The following is a 20,887-nucleotide window of genomic DNA, read 5'->3' on the forward strand; positions in this document are numbered from 1 at the left end:
CTTGGGGTATTCGTGGGGTTCAGTGGAAGAGGGTCCACAAGTCCAAAGATAGATGATAGGCTGTAAATTGATAAGACGGGCTGTTTCCATTACCTGGGAATGAAACAGACAAAATATGAAGCGAAATAGGAAGGGCACAAACCAGAATGAAAAGAAAAAGAAAGAAAAAAAAAGGAAGTCAGAAAGGAAGAACAAGAGAACAATCGAGAAAAGCAAAATAAGAAATTTACGCACGACATACCAACCCCGTAAGATTGAGTTAAGGATAGTAATGGGACCTCCAGAGTACAATCAATACAATACATACTGCTGTGCCTATCTATCTTCAGATTTGATAGGACCCTGATAAAGAAACGCGAGCATACATGTAGCCTTTCCTGTTCTGCGCATACCCTACCTTGCTTGAACGGTTGAACGGGACCTGCTCCACAGCATCATCCTGAAATCCTGGGACCCGTGAATCACGCAGGGGTGGGAAAGAGAAACGCATGGATTCTGGACTCACGACTGGTCGTGGGCTGTGGTCGGTCACCAGCATGTTCAATAGAGTTGGACGCGAGACACAGCTATCTGCTTTGGTGTATCGTGAAACGCTCGACAACGCATATTTTAAAGGCACGTAGTCAGTCAGCACAGCGCGAGCAACCTAGTATCGCATATCCTGTTGCTTCCCCGAGAATTATCAGCCTCTTGTGAGAGGAGGAGAGAAATCGATGGGTGACTCCCATTGTTTGGTTGGTGTAAAACCTGAAGCGGATTTCAGGCCGAGATGTATGTACGTATCGCAGATGCCGTGATGGCTTTTGACGTACATAAACTGCCGATGCTGACGCCCGCTTAGCCTGTACACGGCGTCTGGCTCGAACCCCAATCCCGGCTCATGCTTCGACTCTTCGGACTCGGGACTCGTCTAAATCTCTTCCAGTGGGTTACCGAATTCTTCATCCTTTCCCTACCTGCCCTGCGAAGCCTCCCGTTCAGCGGAAGGCCAACAACAAGATGTCGAGATAGATGATGATGATGGATGAATAGGTGGGTTGGTGGACGTTTGTGTTCCTTTGTGCACAATACGACCATTTGCTCGATGGCAGCATCAAACTTCACATCGTTCATACACCTTGGTAGACCCGACATCGGGGAGCTATATCGAGAGAAATCTATAGTATTCTTCCCATATTTTTGCTGAAGAAATTCCAGAATACAGGCCACCGAGTGGATAACGGAAGGTAACTCTCATCTGTGCCTGAATATCTTTTAGATTTTCCCCAGATTCCACGCGGCACCACTCATGTCTCCGCCAGCAAGGCCACTTGCTTGATCACCTATACCTGATCCAGCACATCACCGCTCACCCAGCAGCATTCTTTATGCGCAGCTTGGAAAAAAAAAATTATATACTTTGACCAATAAGGGGTCACTCCTAATTTACTACTGGCAACTACAGGTGGCTTATGGGCTTTTGGGACTGTGGAGAGGTCTTCTCCCCATCCATCTCAACCTGCCACGCCACTTACTTGCCCCTTTTCGTCTCATCTCGATGCCCGTTGTCTCGAATCTTGTGCTCCCGCAAATCAGTGATGAACTGTTTGTGCTTGAGCATTACCGCTACATTGATTTTCAACACCATCACACAACTGAAATTCTCAGCCATCGTTGCCATATTAGTTCTTATAGGGTATATGCATATCTCAGACTTGGAAAAGAGACCCTGGGATATGCATATATCCTATTAGAAGTAATGAAGCAAGGGGAATGCACTAGGAAAAATACAGACCCCAGATGCTACATCGGAAACTACACCCGGGCAACTACATACCTCTAAGCTGGGGCCGGAGGCGGAAAATTAACGATGAGCTTGCTGCGAGTGCTCTACTACTGCGAGACGATTGCAATCTGATCTGATGCCAGTTAATAGGCCAAATATTCTCGATAACTAGACCAGCTCTGGTTATGTACCTTCAAAAATAGAATCTTCCAAAACTTATTATCTCTCTTGGTATGCACACCATTGTGGATCCAGGCCGGATTTTTTTTTCTCTTGGGTGCACACTCATGCTCATCAGGCCAACGCGTTCAGTTTTTGTTCGTCAGGAGTCCCCTCTGTGCTTCTGTGCCCTGCGTAGAGCTGGGGCTGAGGAAAAGAAACCTGTAGATTACTGCCTTCTCAGGTGATGACGATGCGAAGATGAGAGAGATAGGCGGTCAATCAATGGTTTTTTACCCGCTGTCAAGTCTGTGGCGCCGGAGGCGGTCCAAGGTACCCAAGATTTGATTTTCCGAAGTGCATATAATACTTACTTGAAGATCTCATCCTGCTTTTCTCTTGAGTCCTCATCAGATCTCTCAGACTGTATCTTGCCTAGCTACCTAGCATCTTCTACTAGTTCAACTACCTCGGCGATCAATTAAACCAGTTATTTATTATATCCATCCTCAAATATATATATAGTCCGCCTTTCCCTCTACCCCGAAAGCTAAATATCATCCACCGCAATCATGTCACCAAGAGGAAACCAGTTGTCAATCAAGATTCCTAGCCGTTTCATCAAAGACTCTCCATTTCCTCCTCCTCCTCCACCATCACCTACAGAACAACGATACCCGTCGTTTCCGTTTGGTGGTGAAGTTGGGACGAAATCTCTCTCGCAGCATCACAGCCATGTGAGGTTGTAGATATGCAAGGTACGGAACATTTTTACCCATCGAGATTTGATTTGCAGGATCACAGTTCAATTCTGACAGCCTCACAGGGCGCGGTTTATAGGTGGTTCGCCAGTGGCATGGATCGCCGCGGCATGTACTACTGGGGGGTAATGATTGGTCGAGGAACGAAACGTCAAACACCACACCACCACATATCACACATCACATCACATCCAACTGGATAGAAAGGATATTGTTTTTTTGTTTTTTCCCGTTTTTGTTTTCATGCACCGGGTTTTTCTTTCAGGGTCCGGGTTGGGTAGGGTTTTCTTATGGGACGTGGGAATGGGCAATGCTGTCCGGTAATTGCTGATGGCTCCGGCGTGAGTCTGGGATATAAAAAAGTTCTTCTTTTGATTGATTTTCTCCACTCTTTGTAATCGGTCTCGACGACATTTCTTTGGTTGAAGCCATATTCTAGAATCATATAAATCTAATCTCATATTTATTTTTTCTTCCACGGCCGCGTAATGTAACAGCAAGAAGTCTCTTCCCACCTTAAGCTTCGAACTGTGACTGGAAGTACCTACTCTATAATCTAGCAGTGTACCTACATAATGCAGCTAAAGTGCCATCGTGCTTGCCACCATGCAATAATGATCCCCGGAACCTCTGAAGTACCCTATGTCTTTGATACCTTGCATATGAGTGCTTAGCACAAGCGAGAGAGACCGGGGTCCACCATATGAGATTAAAAGAGAGGAGAAAGTACACTTTGTAACCAATGGAATCTCGGGGAGGAGATCACTTTGGATAAATACCTAGATATTTCGTGGCCATTGAAATTCACCCCCTGCTTCGATCCTTGCTCATACTTTCTTCCTTCATCCTTCCTTTCTTCCATACATATTGCTCAATGGAGACATTAATCCAATAAGTTCTTGGCTCTAGCACCCCCGGTCATTGGTGGAGATTGGTGGAGAGACATTAAGAGAACACATATGAGCTGAACAGGGGATTCGTTTTTTTCTTCTTTCTTTTCTCCCCTTCTGGAATCCGAAGCATGTTAGATGATGTAGTCATATCTTAATATATATGTACCTTTATTTTTCTTTTTGTAATTGAGATGTGGGTAGATGTCATCAGTGAATATTTTCTTATTCCTAGTAAGCAAAAAGTCACCAAATAAAATTGCTGGAGATGAGTTTCTCGCAGATGTGATCACCATTATTAAGTATATCCTGTCACTAGATCAAATGGGGTTGATATTAGTCACTGTTCTCTGGTCATTGGTTTACACCACTACTAAGTGCATGTATCGGTACCACTGGTCACTAAAAAGTAGCAAATGAAAGGAGACGTGCATGTTTTTAGGTTAAGTAGTTGTACCTACTGAATCGTACATCCCCAGAACATAGTAGTATTTGCAGGTTAAGTAATAGAATAAAACCAAGAACAATTCAAAGCAAAAGTAGAGATAATTGAGAGGGAAAAAAGCAGATAAAAAAACAAATTTGAGAACGGAAAGAATCAGAATCAACGCCTTCAATCCCTTCCCGTAATCGTAGCCCTGCAGATACACACCCCATAGACGTACAGCCCTTTCCCCTTTCCGTTTCCTTTCCCTTTTCCCAGGTATGCCAAGTGAAAACATAAGGTATAGTATTATCGAAATGAGTTATTTTCTTTACGTTGCTGCGTTGTACCGATAACCCTGTTTCCCGGAGCGCATCGACTCATCGCAGACCAAAGGCACCTTAATCGATCCCGTGTTGTTTCTTGAGCTTTTCTAAACTTTCCTGGCGTTTCGCTAGGTCGTTCTCTGCACGCGCCATCTTCTCGGGCTGATGGTATAATACTGTTCATTCCCACCCAGTGTCAGAGGAATTCCTTATGTATCGCTCGCGAGAAGGGGGGATTATGGCAATGACTTACCAACAAGGTAACGATTCTGGAAATTAAAACCGTTCAACTTGTCGCACGCTGTCTTCGCGTCCATAACATCTTCGTAAACTACAAACGCGGTTCCCTTGGTGTTGTTTGCTATTCCTTGGCGAATTTGACTTTGACGCGCTCTGTCAGCGTATGAATGAATCTGAAAACAAGACAGAACACATACCGGATTGGACCGAACTTTCCGAAGAGGTCAAATAGTTCCTCAGAAGAAACGTTGTAGCTGTTGTCTTTGAGTCAGCGAGAAGGAAGATTGGTCGGGGAGGACAGCGAGAGCTTTACGAACCTCAAGTTCTTCACGAACAGAACTCTCTGGACTTCGGGAGCGAGTTTACCACCCCGATTCATATCTCGGCTGAGATTCTTTCGCTGCTGTATAAAGTGTAAGATGTAGAGGAGATGAGTGTGAGGCGATGGGGGTATGGGTGGGAGATGGGTTGGGGTTGAGAAAGAATCGGGATCGAGGGTTTATCGATACAGGATGGCGAGGAGAACAGTTCCGAATGTGGCGCGTAGCTCCGACAACGCGGCATGCCTTGGAGCCTCTTGGCAGAATTATTGATGCTACTGTGGCGTTGAACTCTCTGCGCCACAGTTGTCCAGATGCAATACACAATGAATCACTCGAGGGCTCGGGTACGGGTCTTTTTCAGATCTCGCTGACTCCAGTTTGTAGGATTTGGGCTACGGTATGTAGAATTTGCGTCTATTGATTATTATCTATGGTTAGGGCGTAGATATATGTAAAGCTAGAACGTTATTAGGGTAGCTAAATGTGATTCCACCAAGAGCCAAGTTTATGGTCACCCCATCCATCCCGCATATGTCGCCAACGGTGCGTCTGAGTATGAGTGACATTCTATGATTAAGAAGATACAGTCAGTCCTGGCTGTGCCATTTGATCGTATCTGTCTGACCAGGGTTTGCAGCCTTTCCCGGACATTTACCACAACCGAACACATAACGTTATGATAGCCCATAGAATACCGTATTTAACCTGTGATTCCGGACCACCCACCCCACCTTTCCGGGCATACATATGCCCAACTCTTATCTAAATAACTGACAGACCCTGCCAAGAGGATTATATCTGCCAAGGTTCTCTCCGACAAGTTGTCTGATGACGCGCAAGCATCTTGGTTGCTCGATATCCGGCTATCCCAGATTCAACAAACTAATCAACAAGGAAGAACTCAGCCCTCGAAAGACTCCGCTCTTTGTTCCAACAATAGTTTCTAGAGGACCACGTATCTATTCAATTTTTTTATTGCAGCTATCCCCGTATTTATTAACACCCTATTGCGCGAGTACAAGAATCAGTTATGGCGACAGTTGCTCCAATAGCGCGGGCAGAGTCATCAGCAGAGGAACGGTCGAGAGCTGCGGTGGAGATACAGGTTCGTTTTTACTCTTGGAATATTGAAACAAATATTTCTAAAATCGCCTTTAAAGTCCGCTCCGGCGAGTTTCCGAGAAAAAGCCGTTGGGTCAAATTTGGAGCTTTGAAATGGATTCTAATGCTGGTCCTTCTGATCATCAGCGCCATTACAGAGGCCATCGCGAAAGACGGCATTTGAAGGGCCATCAACTTACACCAACTCAACGATGGAACGAGGTAGCTCCTCTAGTCTCTGTTCGCATGGTTTGAAGCTAAAAATTCTTAGGCGCTAAAAGAAGCGCATTACCGTCAAGTCGCCCGTCCAGTTTCCCGCGATGCTCGGCCGAGCGCACAACTCCTCCCGGCCGAGGAGAGCGGCGGGAGGCCAGGGGGAAGTGAGAAACGGAGGGTTTCGCAATCAAAGGAGAAATGGGACAAAGCAGTATTATTCGCAAAGCAGGTCCGTTACTAAATATATACGTTGGGGGAAATGATATTGATAGGAGGCAACAGGCGCAACATGACGATGAGCTATCTTCGGATAGCGATAGTGATAATGAAGATGAGGAGAACAGCCAAGGTCGAGAGGAGAGAAGAGAGGAAAGGAGGCAAAAAAGGCTGCAGAAGCGAAGGGAGCGGATTGAGTACTCAAAAGCTATGGATATGCAGTATGAATTATCGTTTCCTTGCTGAGTTAGAAAACTGTTGACACTGATTCGAAGGTATTTCCTTGAAATGGTTGACTGTAAGCCCTCTATCCTCACTTATGCCTTTTTACTTAACTAACTCGACCTTAGTAAAGGTATTTCCCCTAAAAATGCAGAGGTCTAAGCATATATATCATTGATCCACTTTAGCATCGTTATGGCTCCAACCTCCGTGCCTACCACGCATACTGGCAGACCCAGCCCACGCACGAAAACTTCTTTTACTGGCTTGATTATGGTTCTGGACTAAATATTGACCTCTCTGTCTGCCCTCGGGAGCAACTAGACAGAGAGCGAGTCCGTTATCTCTCGCGAGAAGAGCGAGCGGCATATCTGGTTAAGTTTGACCAAGAAGGTCGTCTCTGCTGGGCCAAAAATGGGGAACGTATCGACACCTCTGAGAAATACCAGGATTCGAAACATGGCATTGTCCCGTTGGAAGAAAATGCACCGACTACTCCCGGGGGGTGCCATTATCATCACCATATTTCTGCACGCCGCCCGGGCTCTAGCAGTTCATCGTCATCGTCATCATCATCCTCCTCATCATCGTCGAGTGACTCGGGTCAGAGTGAGAGGGCGGACCGATATATTAATCCAGAGATGCAGGAACATCATGGACCGAAAAAGATCTTCCATGTATCAGCCTCCACAGTTCTGAATAGATTGCTCCGCAAAACGACGAAAAAGAACACTTGGATCTTTGTGGCCGATAACTCGTTTAGGCTCTATGTAGGGATCAAACAAAGCGGTGCTTTCCAGCATAGCAGCTTTCTACACGGGGCACGAGTAAGTGCGGCGGGTTTAATCAAGATTAAAGATGGGAGGTTGAAGAGGTATAGGTTCACTGATTCAAGTCGATTATATATGTTTTGCTGATGATGCTGTAGCCTGAGCCCGTTATCCGGACATTATAGACCGCCAGCTACTGTTGGTTAATGCTTCCTATACACTTATGGATTCCTACTAATTCTGAATAGAATTTCCGCAAGTTCGTAAACTCACTTAAGGAGGCGGGTGTAGACATGTCCCATGTCTCGATCTCGAAATCGTATGCGATACTTGTTGGTCTAGAGGCATACGGAAACTTCCGCAAAGGCAAGAAGAAAACAAAGCGTGCCGCGCGAGATGCAGCAAATAAAGCCCTACCTGAAACTATGGCCCACCACGACGAGAGAAAAGAACAGGCTATAGTGGATGGAAATACGACTACGGACGCAACGAGGAGGCCCGCACCAGACAAAGAGCTACAAAAGAAAATTGACAGTGAGGAGAATAAGAGGGACCAAAACGGTTTTGTAGTGAGAATGATGCAGAAGTGTAAGTATACTTGGAGGAAAGTTTGCGGTCTGCACTGACCTGCTTGGACAGTTCAAATTAAACCGAGAGTGCCGAAGACCGCTGGCGAAGTATCGGCGGAAAAGGCTGTGATGGAGTAAATGGATGGCATAGTTTCCATCCCCGCTCTGAAGGATCTCCCATATGTGTACACTCTTTAGATTTCTTTTTTAAGGACAGTATTTCTTTTGTGTAGTTTTTTTTTTGACCTATATACATGTATCAGTCCATGATCAATGTTAATGGTAATGATATCAATATCTATTTACTTCTAACTTACATTATATCAACAAGTCATACAGTGGTTGACATTGATAGGGTTAGGGGTTCCGACTTATGACCTGCTCTACCTCTGAGAGCCCAACCTTGCCAAACCGTCCCTTAATTCGCTCCTGGCGTGCGTGGCCGATATCCAAAAACCTAATCCTACACCAAATTCAAGATTAGATTAGATTGTTGACACCATAGCGGCGATGTCAGATTGTGAATACTTCATGTAACGTCACTCGTATCACTTACAACACGTCATACACAGTTGTCCTCAAAAACCTACATACCATGCGCTTTTTGAATCGGTCTATGTGTCCTCTCTAATACATCTTAGTTTTACATAAGAACCTAATCCATTAATTCCTCCTTTCTCTTACCCCGTGTCTCATCCATCACTTACATACATACTCATCAAATACTCTCACGAACAACCATTTCGGCAACTTTTTCTACCCCACAAGGTCTGTCCTATCTTTTTTTAACGCTGTATAAAGCTAATACTAAGTCCACAAGACCTATATCAATCTATCAAAATGAGAATCTTAATTCTGGTTCTCATCTACCTTTTCATGATGACGGCAACAGCATTGGCTCATCCCCGTCTTTATCCTCGGAATCCAGAGATGGAGACTGTAACCGAAGATCCCGCTGCATATAGCTTTCCTCTGAAGAAAGATGGCTCATATAATGCTAAGTATCGTGCAAAGAGAAGCACGATGCATATCAAAAAGAGAGTTGATGATGACGAGGACGTAAGCGATGATTTCCAACGGGATTTTCGAATGGGATACGATGCGTCTGGTGACATGCAGGCACACTACGGCTACTTCTCAAAAAGAGACAATGGATTTCCCTTCGAGGACGACCATGAGCTTAAGAGAAAGCACCTCCAAGAGAGAAACGCTTTTCGTAGCCACGAATCTCGGAAGAGAGTACAATACAAGTCAAAACGGCGCGAAGAAAATGACGATGAGAGAAAGGCTGGCCATTCTAAGATGGTAGATCATGAGAAGGGTTGTTGCAACGGTTATACAGAGAAAGGGCTCATTAGCGCGAGAGACTGTGAATGTCATGCCGTAGTAGGTGAGGACTGGGGTGATGGACTATTGACGGATCTCAAGGAGGACCAGTGCGCAGAGAAGATATATAACGACTATAGGAAGAAAAATCCTTCGATGAAATCCGCACCAACAGCTACAGCTGAAGGGCATGAGAAGGGTGCTCAAGCAGATTGCAGTGATTGTGAAGAAAATGAGCTCCAGTTGCAGAAGACCTATGAAGACTATTACCAGGATCTACAAAGTGAATGCTTTCAAAGGAGGAGAAGGGATAATGCAGACTCATGGGAAAGCAACGTATTTGAGACAGAAGAAGGCCAAATTCATGAAAAGGATGGGCCTGTCTTCGACTCTGAGGATAGCATCTACGAAACAGGGGAAGGCCAACTTCATGAAACAAATAACTACAATTCTGAAAGCGAAGAGGGCATGGACAGCGACATGGGCAGCGACATGGAGTGCGACATGGACAGCGACATGGAGAGCGACATGGATAGTGACATTGAAGATACTAATGGTCATATAGAAGACTCTTCTATTGACGAAATTCTCGACAGTGACTTCTCTACCAAGCAAAAGGAGACTATACCCGTCACCCTTCTGGAATTCGTCTGCACAACCAACAGACTTTCTCCGTTATCAGTTGATGTCTTTAGAATAGCAGAATACTTCAACAACGATGGTCTAAACAGAATTTGCAGAGTAGATCCCCTCCAGGTTAATCGGTGCACTAGGATAGGAGGAATAAGAAGTGCTTCTATTGGTGTCTGTGATCACTACCTTGGCTGGCAGGCTGTTTGTGGTGATGTAGGAAAACAAATTTTCGAGCTTATAAGACGTTGCGAGGAGCTAATTGATGGGCACTACAAAGTCAGTGGAAAGATTTTCCGTCAAGGCTGGGGAGGAAATGTAATTGTATACCGGTTGGTCTGATTGATTGGCTTTAAGATTATCATTGGTTGCGAGCACCAGAAGTTGTTTTGTGAAAACAATTAATTAATAGTAATAGACAATCATCTTCCTAAAATGTTCTAGAAGATGAGAACCTCCAAACCAGGCCGTGAGACATGATACATCACTCGAGAGGTGCTCGCCTGGCTAACTAACTCGTATCGGCATCTTTTGCCGGATCGAAGATGATTTTCGGTTATCGCGGAGACCAAGACGTCTCGGGCATTAGGGCACTAGCAGACGCTTGCGCTGCAGGGGCCGACGTGTTCTGTCCGCTAACCCCAAAGAGAATCTAAGTATGGCTGGCAACCCTGGCCCTGAGTTTACCTCTGTTTTCCCACAGCTCCCGGGCGTGGCAAGCTGGCGGACTGACTGACCTTGACCTGCTTTGTCCTTTGACGTTGCAGAATCCTCAACCAAGCAAAAAAAAAAAAAATTATCACGTTATCTATCAACCAGCCATGAGAAGAAAGACTCTGCTGCTCTGTTTCATCCATGGCTTCAAGGTGCGTATTTTACGATCAAGCTTTCTCCCCTCCAGTTTCCGATTTCTAAGGCACTGGGCTAATCGGTTGGGTGGATATCGTAGGGAACCGATGATACGTTCGATGGCTTCCCAGGAGTAAGTTCTCTTCCCCCACCAGTTTGCGATGGAATATATGAAGATTCTGATGCGCGATTCATATGCATAGGACCTCAGAGCTCTCGTGAGTAACGCATTTCCCAACCTCAACGTGAAGACGGTCGTTTACCCGCAATACGAAACCCGTGGAGACCTACCTAGCTGCGTCGCAAATTTCCGAGAATGGTACGGCTCCCTCATGTTATCCCCCCAGGCATACAATATCTCTGACAGGCTCATAGGTTACAGAACCGCGTAATCGACCTCGAGGTCGCCGCTGGTACTCCCTCTCCAATTGTCGAGCCCAGCGTCCGCACAATCCTCGTAGCCCACTCCATGGGCGGGATTGTAGCAGCTGATACCCTTCTTTCCATCCTCGACGATGAAACCATCACGCTACCCAACGGCCGCAAACAGCGCAAAGGAGCCGGTTTCATGTTCCCCCACATCCAAGGCATCCTCGCATTCGACACCCCATATCTCGGTCTCTCCCCTGCCATGTTTGCATACGGAACCGACACCAAGCTTCGATCCGCATCAACCACAATCTCGCAGATCTCCACCCTCGCATCCGGTCTCCTCGCATCCCGCGCCGCCTCCGAAGGCGCAAACGTAGTGCAAAAAAACAAAGAGGCCGACGCCACAAAGCGCTCCTCTGGCTCCTCCTCCTCGCGCCGCTCCTCCCGCTCTTCCTCCTCCTCGCGCTCGCGCTCCCATTCTCACTCCCACAGGGAACCCCCAGCTCCCCCACCTGCCGCCGCAGCCCCTGCAGCAGGCCTCTGGGGCGGCTGGGGTAAAGTCGCCGCGTACGCCGGCGCCGCATCCCTCCTCGCCGCCGGCGGCGCAATTGCATACTTCAAGCGTGAAGAGCTCGGCCACGGCATCGGCTGGGTCTCCTCCCACCTCGAGTTCGTCGGTGCCCTCATGAAGGGCGAGGAGCTGCGCAACCGCACCAAGCGCGCCAGCAGCGTGCCCGGCGTGGGCTTTGCAACGCTGTACACGGCGCTGGGGGCGCGCGGGCAGGACAAGGGCGAGCGCACATTCATCATCCTGCCCGCGTCCAACACGGAGCATGCCGGCATGTTCTATCGCTGCGTCAACCCGAAGGCGAGCGATGAGGTGGATGCGCATGTGTCCATGTTCTCGCCGAAGACGAACCCGTGGTACCCGGAGATGGGGCATCTGAGTCGTGACCTGATCGCGGAGTGGGTCAAGGATTGGGGCGGTAAGGGGAGGAAGGGGAGTCCGGAGAGGAGCAGTGGGATGGGGAGGGGGGAGAGGCTTTAGGCTGGTGGAGTAGGTATACTTGTTGTGAACACGATTGATGAGCCATGACGCTCCTTTGTTTTGCTCGGGGACGTTTAATGATCAGATGAAGATGAAGATGTAGATGTAATGATTATGTAGTTTATTCCGGGCCTTCAGCCCGAGTACGTATCCATAAACCAATTCAATTAATTCTCTCTCACTACTACTCCTACTCCTCCTATTCCTACATACAAAGACAAAAAAAAAGATACGAAATGTTCCAGCACCCCCCACCACAGGCCCACCAACCCCGCCTAAAGCGGGCAACCTGCATGAGCACATCTCTCCCCAGAAAGGGGAGAAACACCCCAAGGTAAAAAGGACGACTGGCAACCCCCCCACTACCCACCAATCCCACAAACCCATCCCCCGAAGCAGAACGCCGCAAGGGACGGAGCCACAAATGTGGGGGGACAAGCGGTGGGCAGGAAGAGGGGGTCGTTGCTCTTTGCACATAGACTAGAATACCCTTCCACTGAGGCCCGCCGTCAGGCGGGGGAGGGATAACTCAAAGATGTGCATGTTTGTGTGTTGGGGATTGGGATTGGGATTGGGATTATTGGGGAGGGATGGACGGGGAGCAGATGGAGTGGAATTGGAATTACTTTATTTTCATTGGAGTATGGACATTGTGTGAATGATCAATCAGGAGACAGAACCTCCGTTAGATGGCCGGCCGGGCCGGCCATCGTGAAATTGTAGAGTCGCGATGAACGGAACGGTGATATGATGATGATGCGAATGGTGTTGCGGAAGAAGAGATGGAGTGACGGCGGCTGCCAAAACAAAAATTTGGATGGGCTGCAAAAAGTAGGCGGGGCTTGGCATTGGGGGTTTGGACCCCACGCGGTCACAGCAGGGGAGGGGGTCCGCCAATTAGGATGTGGCTGGGCGCGAGATAGTAAATGCTCAAGTCGATTATTTATATGATAAATTTTCAATTGCAAAGATTTATATATGTGGCTCCTACTCTCAGTCTTTGAATGGAACTTTGGCGTAACGAACTGACACTATATTTTAGTACTAGTCTTGAGTTTTACCTAGGGTAAGGGTAATGATAGCTAGCGAGCGAGTGAGTGATTATGATCGATCCGGCCACGATCAATACTAATAATCTTGCCGGTGGTTAAGGGTATAACTCAGAAGTATGTAGCTTGTGTGCGCACGCAAGCAAGTAAGTTTCGACACGAATTGGACTAGTCATCAGATGAACTACTTCAATAGATTCTATTTATGAATTCCAGGATAAAGTACAAAAAGTACAATTCCAGGCCATAGCTAACAAGTACTAAGCAAAGTTGATAATATAATCCTCCATGTAAAAGTTTCCTCAGGCGCCTCAACCTGTTGTTTACCTTCTCATCTCTTGGCTAGCGTACACTACCTTCAAATTCACCATTGTGATTACTTAGACACTCGCTCGTCTTTGATAACTGGTGTCTAGTTCATGAGGAGAAACGGGTGGATGCGAATAAGTAGATCTAGACGATAGCCAATCGGTGTACGGTCGTGAATCCAGAACTCTCTGGGAAATACCCCCAGGCTGCAAATCAATTCCCATCTGTGAAGGCGGAAGCGCCTGTAAGCCAGTAGTAATCCCTGAGGTAGCAACGGGATGTACGATAGGAAGTGGTCTTCGAGCGAACTGCAATGTTTCTCCACTTCTTTCATTCGCTGAATTTCCCGAAGCCGAAACACTCTGATCATTACCAGTGGCCAACTCCCCATCATCTGCTGGTACTTCTTCAAGAATTTCCGGTAGCCTACCATCAGTACTGTTTTGCACCGCCGCATCTGTAGTGGGCCCTGAGATCTCCTCAATCTCACCGCTCTTTACAAGAAGCTGCCTCGCAATATGCGCCGAAGGGTTCTGCGCAGGATCCAGCGCAGGATTAGGAAGAGGCCCTTCATCTGGCACAAAAATCGGCTCTTCATCTTCATCATTACTATCTTGCCGAGGATTGTGCAAATGCTGGTCCGGATGTGGCCCAGGAAGTTCTCCGGATTCGCGATTGCCGCCGAAGTAACCAAGGCACAACCAACCACAACTTCTCCGTCTTTGCCTGGAGCTGTTACCATGGCTCACAACTCCACGCCCCACTGAAACTGCACGCCTCGCCGAAGCTCCAGCCGGGGTTAGATTTTGCATCGGAATTCCTTCTCTCGAACCCGCAACTGTTGACCTATGGGTGCGCCGGAAATTCGAAGTCCCAAATAAAGACGGCGCCGAACTCGAAGTCTGTACCGGTGCCTGGGACCCCGGGTCCCGATTAAGTGTTGATAACCTAGGTAACGAGCTGGAAGAGTGAGAGTTCGTCATTTCTCGTACACCGATGTAGGACTTCCTGAGTTGGGCTGCGGTCCTACAGTTTATGTCTACTGCATGAGCACCACGACAGTCGTGGTCATGGTGAGAGCGGGGGCCAGTGGTGGGATCGTTGACCATGTTTATAAATTTGAAATGTGAGGAGGTGAACTTCTGGTAGTTTATGATATATGTGTAGAAATTCTCAACGTACGTGGGGTGAGGAGGTGTGAATGATACAGGATGGGGGATTTGTTAGATATGAATAACGAGCGTATTATATAACGAGCGTGATAGGAACGAGCGTGGTTAGAGATGTAAGTGAGGATTAGAAAGGATTAGGAGCGTAGATGTAGACTTATAAAAGAAGTAGCCAGTTTTCTGTCATAGGTGGTCACTCGTCATCTGAAATCTGCAGTGCTGCAAACAACTGATACCACAACATTTACATAAACGCACCACGAACCACTACCGAAAGCTGTATTGAATATTTCCGTCTTGATAATATCTATCATTACATAATTACTCGTCCCGAGTAAATGAGAAAAAAGTGAGGGAGAAAACAAGAAACAAGCTTAAAAGCAATAACGCCCCTACATCTGATACAAAACCCGTGTAGAAATAAGAAAAAGAGAAAAAAGAAAGAGAAAACCTGGTCAAAGCAATGGATTCCAAAAATTACCATGCCCATAACCAACTGACTAAGACCATAGTACAGCTAATCCCCACCCCACCTCTACCGGTCCCTATCTCTCCTTCCACCACCTCTCCCACCATAATACCTTCTTCTCCCCTCAAAACCGCCCCTTCCGCCAAAGCCTCTATCTCCTCTATCACCGCCATCCCCTCTCCCGCGGTCCCTACCGCCCTCCATCCCCATGTCACCGCCCTCCTCTCTCTCCTCTCTTGGCTTCCTCACTGTTGGTGGTGCCAACCCTGTCGTCCACCTCGGGTGCGCCCCCTCCTTACACGCCTGCCTCCCATCTGGACAGAAGCCTGCAAGATAGAATTTGCAGATCGGCTTCCTCACATGCTTTTTTGAACAAGTTGGTCCGAGCGGGCAGAAACCGTTCTCGTAGTGCGGGCACAGCGGGATCTTGGAGTCTGGGTCGACATGTAGGTACAGACATTCCTCGCCGTTGCTGCAGTACCCGTTGCGAACAAAGAAGTTGCATTCCGGCATTTTACGACTATAAGAGTTCAGCTGTTAGCATGGGAGGTTTTATATATGGCTGTGGAGAGAAAACCTACAGATTGTACTCGTGTAGAAACTCACAGGCTTCGCCCTTCTTGCACAGCGAGCGGAGCCAATGCTTGCACACCAGACTGTCTCCCAGAGACCTATTAGCATCTCTACTCTGCTATGTAACAAATCGCCGTCCCGGGGGAGAACTCACTTGTTGAAGCTCGAGCTCACGGCATGCTTATCGGGGCACGAGTTACCCATGGGACAATGTCCCTGGACAAACAGCGGGCATGTCCGGCGATTCGGGTCGAGGCCGAAGCGGTACTCTTTGCGGAGGAAGTCGTTGAACGCGAAGCGGCCGGCGAGTTGCTGCTGGGGATTGAGGATGCGGTCTGCAATACTGGGGGCTGAGGGCGCGCCGGCGGCGGCGGTGGTGGTCGCCATGGTTTGCGGGTTTGTTTTGGGGGGGGGGGGGGGGGTTGGAGAAGTGATACGTGATATCACGGGTGTGGCGCTGGAGGGTACAGGTTCAAGGCGCGTTGTGGCAGAAAAAGAGAGGGTAACGGACAGGGATTTGGCTTCTGGGATGATGTAACCCTCTGAGATATCACTCGATGCTCGGCACGGTGTTAAATTTACTTTAGCTATTTCAACAAACCCACGGACGGTGTGGATAGAACACATATGAGACGTAGTTTTAAAATAGCAACATATTCCTATTTGAATATGGAGCTTAGCTAGACCCATTCCTATCTAGCGGAGCTAGAGCAGAAGACAGAACACATCTCCATCCTCTAGCGATCCACACACACAAAATAACAGAAAAAAGAGGAAACGAAAGCCCAAGCCCCATAAAACCCTCTAGTAACTCCATACACCTAAGTACCAAGCCACCGCCGTTAGAGCTAATCACGCCGGGAGGAGCCTACGCCTTCTTCACCTCCTCCACCTCTTCGCCAAACGTATTCTCCTTGACATACGTAATATACAACCAACCATCCTCATCCTTCGCCCAATCGTAGAGGACGCCCATCTCGACCGAGCTCGGCTGAACGACGCCATCAACCATGACGAATAGAGCCTCAGTCTCGGAGACCTTCGCGTCCCTCCTGATCCTCCACATGACCCCGGCGAGTGTCTGGGTGCGCTCGACAGAGAATTCGCGGCGGCACATGTGGTGAAGCCCACGTGAGCCGGACTCGCAGACGATCGGAACACACTTTGGGTACTTCTTCATGATGGCCATGTACTTTTCCTGGCGGATGGTGAAATTGTAGTCGTCTTTGAACATTGTGTGGAGGTTGAGATTTTTGGTTGAATAGAGTGTATTTGGGAGGATCTAGGGCGTTGATATAGGATGGTTTGAGGCCGTTGTTTAATAACGCGCGTGGTATTGTAGTTGCAGTTCTGTGTGTGATAAAACTTACAATGTCCAGAATCTAAGAATGGTGAATGGGGTGGAAGGTGAGGTGTAGCGCAGCGTATTTCTGTCGCCATAGTATGCATTGCCTAAGCCTTCTGTAATCAACGGACGTCACGGAGCGAGTATCGTCTACCCGCAAACACTTTTATTTTTTTAACAGAGTTCCGATCTAGTCACATCAGGACTCTTCGAACCAAACATCAATCCCGCAGCAATACTGCAGCATCAACAACAACAACTTTCTTTAATTCCAGACCTCTTAAAGAGATGGTTTGAGTATATCTTTTAATCATGAATTTGTCTTTTTCACACGGCATCGTTGCTTTATAATTCGTTAACCGTCCCTGGCGTTCGAACTCAAGTTCGGTTATAGCAGTCATAGAAGTGTCAGCGGCGACCCTTCTGTGACTTCACAGCACTACAGACTACAGGGGAGCTTCGATTGGCATAGTATGTCTAATGAAAGTCTCCCTTAAAGTAGTTCATCTCCCCCCCTCAGTGATTTCGGCTATTTGGCCTAGGAGTTAGTAATCATAGGATATCACTCGGCCATGAGTTTCGCTCAGTTAAGTAGGTCGTCTGGAGTAAATAAGGGGCTCAAAGTTATATACATATTGGTACTATAATCTAAGCCATAGAATACCGATGCGTAAAATTCTCGGCACACTGTGTGGGAGTAACTGATCCGACAAAGAAAATTGCAGGAAACCGGCGCTCTACATGGATGCAGTAGCCCTTCACGAACACACAGGCCCAAGCTTCCTTCTTTAATCCCATCTAGAGCTTAGGATTACTCTCAGATCACATTGTAGACATATGGGTTTGGATACACGGACGCTCAATCGAGTGATATCTCATGATGAAAAGAAGCCTTCTCTGGGATATAACCCCAAATAAACGTATTCGTAGCTGTTACTATGTAATTGGGAGCGTATATATACAATTTTTACCCTTTTATCTGGTGAAGATGTTGATGGATTCTTGGTATTAAGTCTAGATCCAGGTTGGAGATATACAAATGGGCTCCTAGTATCTTTAATGGTAAGTTTCCTAATAAAACGATAGTTGGACATAGAATCCCATGTCTAGCGTTAAATCCCTAATAACGACGTTCATACATGTATGTACATATTCAACACTCAAGTCCACGACGTCCGACCTGATACTATAGTATCCACCCTCAGGTGACTTACAACTTATTATACAGCCAAAGGCGTTATTCTATCAGCGCCTACCCGCCCGATGCAAATAAAACCTGCTATTTCTCAACTTCAGAGTCTCTCAAAACGTTCAGTCTAATTACCATACAAGAACAAAAATAACAACATCTCTCACACCAAACCAACAATATCTAATATCCACAATATGTGTTTCGGCAACAAACCCAAACAGTCTTCCACCTCCACACCCGCTTCGCGCCCTCATGTCCGTCCCAAAACCAAAACTAACCAGATTAAGTGCTCGTGCGGAAATCTCATGTATATTTCGGATGAGATGTGTGAGCCGTGTAGAAGAATTGTGAGTATTCATCTTGCTTTGTTATCGGATAAGAAGTCGCGATGCTAATGTGGCGAGGTTTAGTACGTATACACGTAGGGAATCGGTTTTGATCTGAGATTTTAGATCAAAGAAGGACATGTGGTATACGTGTGAATATGAATTAAAGCTAAGGTGTTAATATGCCTAGAAGGATCGTTGGCCTGAAGTTGGTCTATGGCTGGCCTCTGTCTTTGAGGGCTGTTGTTTGTAAATACATGTACTTTACTTCTTTACCACGACTTGTAGAATAATTATCAATGGGCGTTTGAGTAGTGTAAGAGAGAGTGTCACGCATAATATAGACTGCATATAGGTTGTATCGTTTCTCTAGAGTGGCCGAATTCGGATAAAGTGATAATTTGAGGAGTGGGTTAGCTAGCTTTCATTCCTAGTGCCAAAGCCTTTAATTAATGATCTTGTCTTGATTTTTCATAACTGCAGCGCCGAGGACAGGATAAAGTACGTGCACCCTTCTTTACAGAAGAGGTACTCAAAGAGGCCGGACGTCGTATAATTAATTACTTACCTGGATAGCGTTTTAAGAAGGATGACTATATATCCATGATCCATTCTCTCAATTTCTATATTGACATATTTTTTTTGCGTATATGATAAATGGCTGTTGTTCTTCCCTTGCCCCGCGGTCCGTGGGCAATGTACCTAAGCAGTGCCAATAAAGCGTTGTGTCCCGCTAGGGGCGCTCACGGGCATTTAAGCTTTAGATCCCACACCGAATAGCAGTAGAACACATATAATTGACTACACGTAGACTCACAACATCGGAGTTTATAGAGACTACATGCATCTTCCCAAAAGTCATCAACTCTTCGAAGACCTATCCCTTCATGTCACCTAAAAGTTCCATGTACATGTCCTATCAATACACCCAGCACACCTCACGGAGCGCTGTTGACCTCGCCCCCCCCCAACTACACTGATAGCTGGCGCCATGGCAACAGATGCTATTCGGTTTCATTTAACCGGCTGACCACCCTATTTGAATTTATATCTACTACCCCCGAGATTCATAGGACGGGCGCACTCAGCTGCACGACTAATCAGAACCCATGGAGTTATATCACTTCATAATATGCGTGGATACAAATTATGCTAATGGTTAAACCAACCAACCAACTACAGCTTAGAGGATACAACCAGCATAAACTTGTTAGGTAGACTAGTCGAACAGAAACGGAATCTTAAAGCGATTCTTCATGCATGAAGAGGTAGCGAGCGGCTGGAGAGACTGATTTGATATCCCGTTTGGGATCATAGCATGTCACTCGCACACCCGCGGTCTTGGGCTATCTCCCTCCCTGGAATGTTCCGTGGGCATTAGCTTGTATAGTGACGGCCCTAAAGCTTAATTACACCATTGGGCGGGGGGGGTGAGTCAAAAGGTCGTACTCTCTGATAAATCGCTACCAAAGAACTACGATCAAGAAGTTCTTCGGTACATGCCATCCATTGATTTCAGTGGTACACGATTCAATGACGTCCTATGAGATACTCCTGCAATTAAACCTCCTCGCTAAAATTACCTACTAGCTGACCACACATGAGAGACAATAACAACCCTATCATGTCTCAATTTCATCTACTTCTTAGCGCCGGCCACTCTACCTCCGTTTGAAGGACTACAGCACATAAGGACATCATCTTTAGAGATTGGTCTAATCCATGATCTATTGTTAAAAGCTTAACAGGTATGTACATACGTGGTCAATCATGCTATTTCACGATCTAAGTAAGGGGTGATCACATGTCTTTGTTTCTTCGAGTCGTTTAAATTAGGGCATTGCTATGCAACTAAATCCACCAAAATATCTAATGTGCACTCTCAGAATACATACCTCCACCTGAAGTGCATTTGAGCCATTTTAAGTTATGCACCCGCGTGGGACTCAACTGGGCTCATCTCAGGGAGATGCACTTTACAAGAGGGTACCTAGAAAGTGCAGTAACAGGGCAGGGGAAAGTTCACGTGGAGTGTTCCGCTAAAGAATTACACCCTTTCAGCTGCAGCGTCTCAGCTAGATTGGGGTGCAAGTTAAGTGCTTTTACTGGCCCCGAACCGCCCAAGGTTTATGGTACCTATACCACCGAGCTGGTGTGAAGCCTGCTTGTGGCACAGATTTAACAAAAACACAGCCTCATAGGAGTGATCATTTCTCCTACTATGAGTTTTTTCAAGATGCAAAATACA

The 20,887-nt window shown here is 46.9% G+C and overlaps 8 protein-coding genes across 8 annotated transcripts; 4 read left to right on the forward strand and 4 right to left on the reverse strand.

Moving 5' to 3' along the window:
• Positions 1-1,537: 1,537 nt before the first annotated feature.
• H6S33_006134 (uncharacterized protein) lies at positions 1,538-2,371 on the forward strand (the record flags this gene model as incomplete). The annotated part of the gene is made up of 5 exons (XM_044837556.1): positions 1,538-1,584; positions 1,969-1,996; positions 2,078-2,086; positions 2,153-2,257; positions 2,348-2,371. 5 exons carry the CDS (start codon positions 1,538-1,540, stop codon positions 2,369-2,371), a joined length of 213 nt encoding a protein of 70 aa, XP_044699443.1.
• A 2,029-nt stretch (positions 2,372-4,400) lies between these two features.
• Positions 4,401-4,944, reverse strand: H6S33_006135 (uncharacterized protein; the record flags this gene model as incomplete). Its single annotated transcript, XM_044837557.1, has 4 exons — positions 4,401-4,501; positions 4,579-4,706; positions 4,763-4,819; positions 4,883-4,944. The coding sequence occupies 4 exons, from the start codon at positions 4,942-4,944 to the stop codon at positions 4,401-4,403; spliced, it is 348 nt and encodes a 115-aa protein (XP_044699444.1).
• Positions 4,945-5,918: 974 nt separating this feature from the next.
• H6S33_006136 (uncharacterized protein) lies at positions 5,919-8,120 on the forward strand (the record flags this gene model as incomplete). Its single annotated transcript, XM_044837559.1, has 10 exons — positions 5,919-5,993; positions 6,137-6,211; positions 6,261-6,434; positions 6,488-6,642; positions 6,697-6,719; positions 6,777-6,799; positions 6,832-7,517; positions 7,572-7,611; positions 7,662-8,001; positions 8,053-8,120. The coding sequence occupies 10 exons, from the start codon at positions 5,919-5,921 to the stop codon at positions 8,118-8,120; spliced, it is 1,659 nt and encodes a 552-aa protein (XP_044699445.1).
• A 702-nt stretch (positions 8,121-8,822) lies between these two features.
• H6S33_006137 (uncharacterized protein) lies at positions 8,823-10,280 on the forward strand (the record flags this gene model as incomplete). The annotated part of the gene is made up of 1 exon (XM_044837560.1): positions 8,823-10,280. The coding sequence occupies one exon, from the start codon at positions 8,823-8,825 to the stop codon at positions 10,278-10,280; it is 1,458 nt and encodes a 485-aa protein (XP_044699446.1).
• Positions 10,281-10,759: 479 nt separating this feature from the next.
• On the forward strand, positions 10,760-12,207 carry H6S33_006138 (uncharacterized protein; the record flags this gene model as incomplete). The annotated part of the gene is made up of 4 exons (XM_044837561.1): positions 10,760-10,804; positions 10,888-10,920; positions 10,991-11,106; positions 11,163-12,207. 4 exons carry the CDS (start codon positions 10,760-10,762, stop codon positions 12,205-12,207), a joined length of 1,239 nt encoding a protein of 412 aa, XP_044699447.1.
• Positions 12,208-13,636: 1,429 nt separating this feature from the next.
• Positions 13,637-14,674, reverse strand: H6S33_006139 (uncharacterized protein; the record flags this gene model as incomplete). Its single annotated transcript, XM_044837562.1, has 1 exon — positions 13,637-14,674. The coding sequence occupies one exon, from the start codon at positions 14,672-14,674 to the stop codon at positions 13,637-13,639; it is 1,038 nt and encodes a 345-aa protein (XP_044699448.1).
• Positions 14,675-15,269: 595 nt separating this feature from the next.
• Positions 15,270-16,163, reverse strand: H6S33_006140 (uncharacterized protein; the record flags this gene model as incomplete). The annotated part of the gene is made up of 3 exons (XM_044837563.1): positions 15,270-15,723; positions 15,785-15,859; positions 15,931-16,163. 3 exons carry the CDS (start codon positions 16,161-16,163, stop codon positions 15,270-15,272), a joined length of 762 nt encoding a protein of 253 aa, XP_044699449.1.
• A 481-nt stretch (positions 16,164-16,644) lies between these two features.
• On the reverse strand, positions 16,645-17,010 carry H6S33_006141 (uncharacterized protein; the record flags this gene model as incomplete). The annotated part of the gene is made up of 1 exon (XM_044837564.1): positions 16,645-17,010. One exon carries the CDS (start codon positions 17,008-17,010, stop codon positions 16,645-16,647), a length of 366 nt encoding a protein of 121 aa, XP_044699450.1.
• Positions 17,011-20,887: the final 3,877 nt, after the last annotated feature.

Source organism: Morchella sextelata (genome assembly GCF_020137385.1).
Source record: "Morchella sextelata strain SCLS chromosome Unknown scls_2, whole genome shotgun sequence".
Lineage (NCBI taxonomy): Eukaryota > Fungi > Ascomycota > Pezizomycetes > Pezizales > Morchellaceae > Morchella > Morchella sextelata.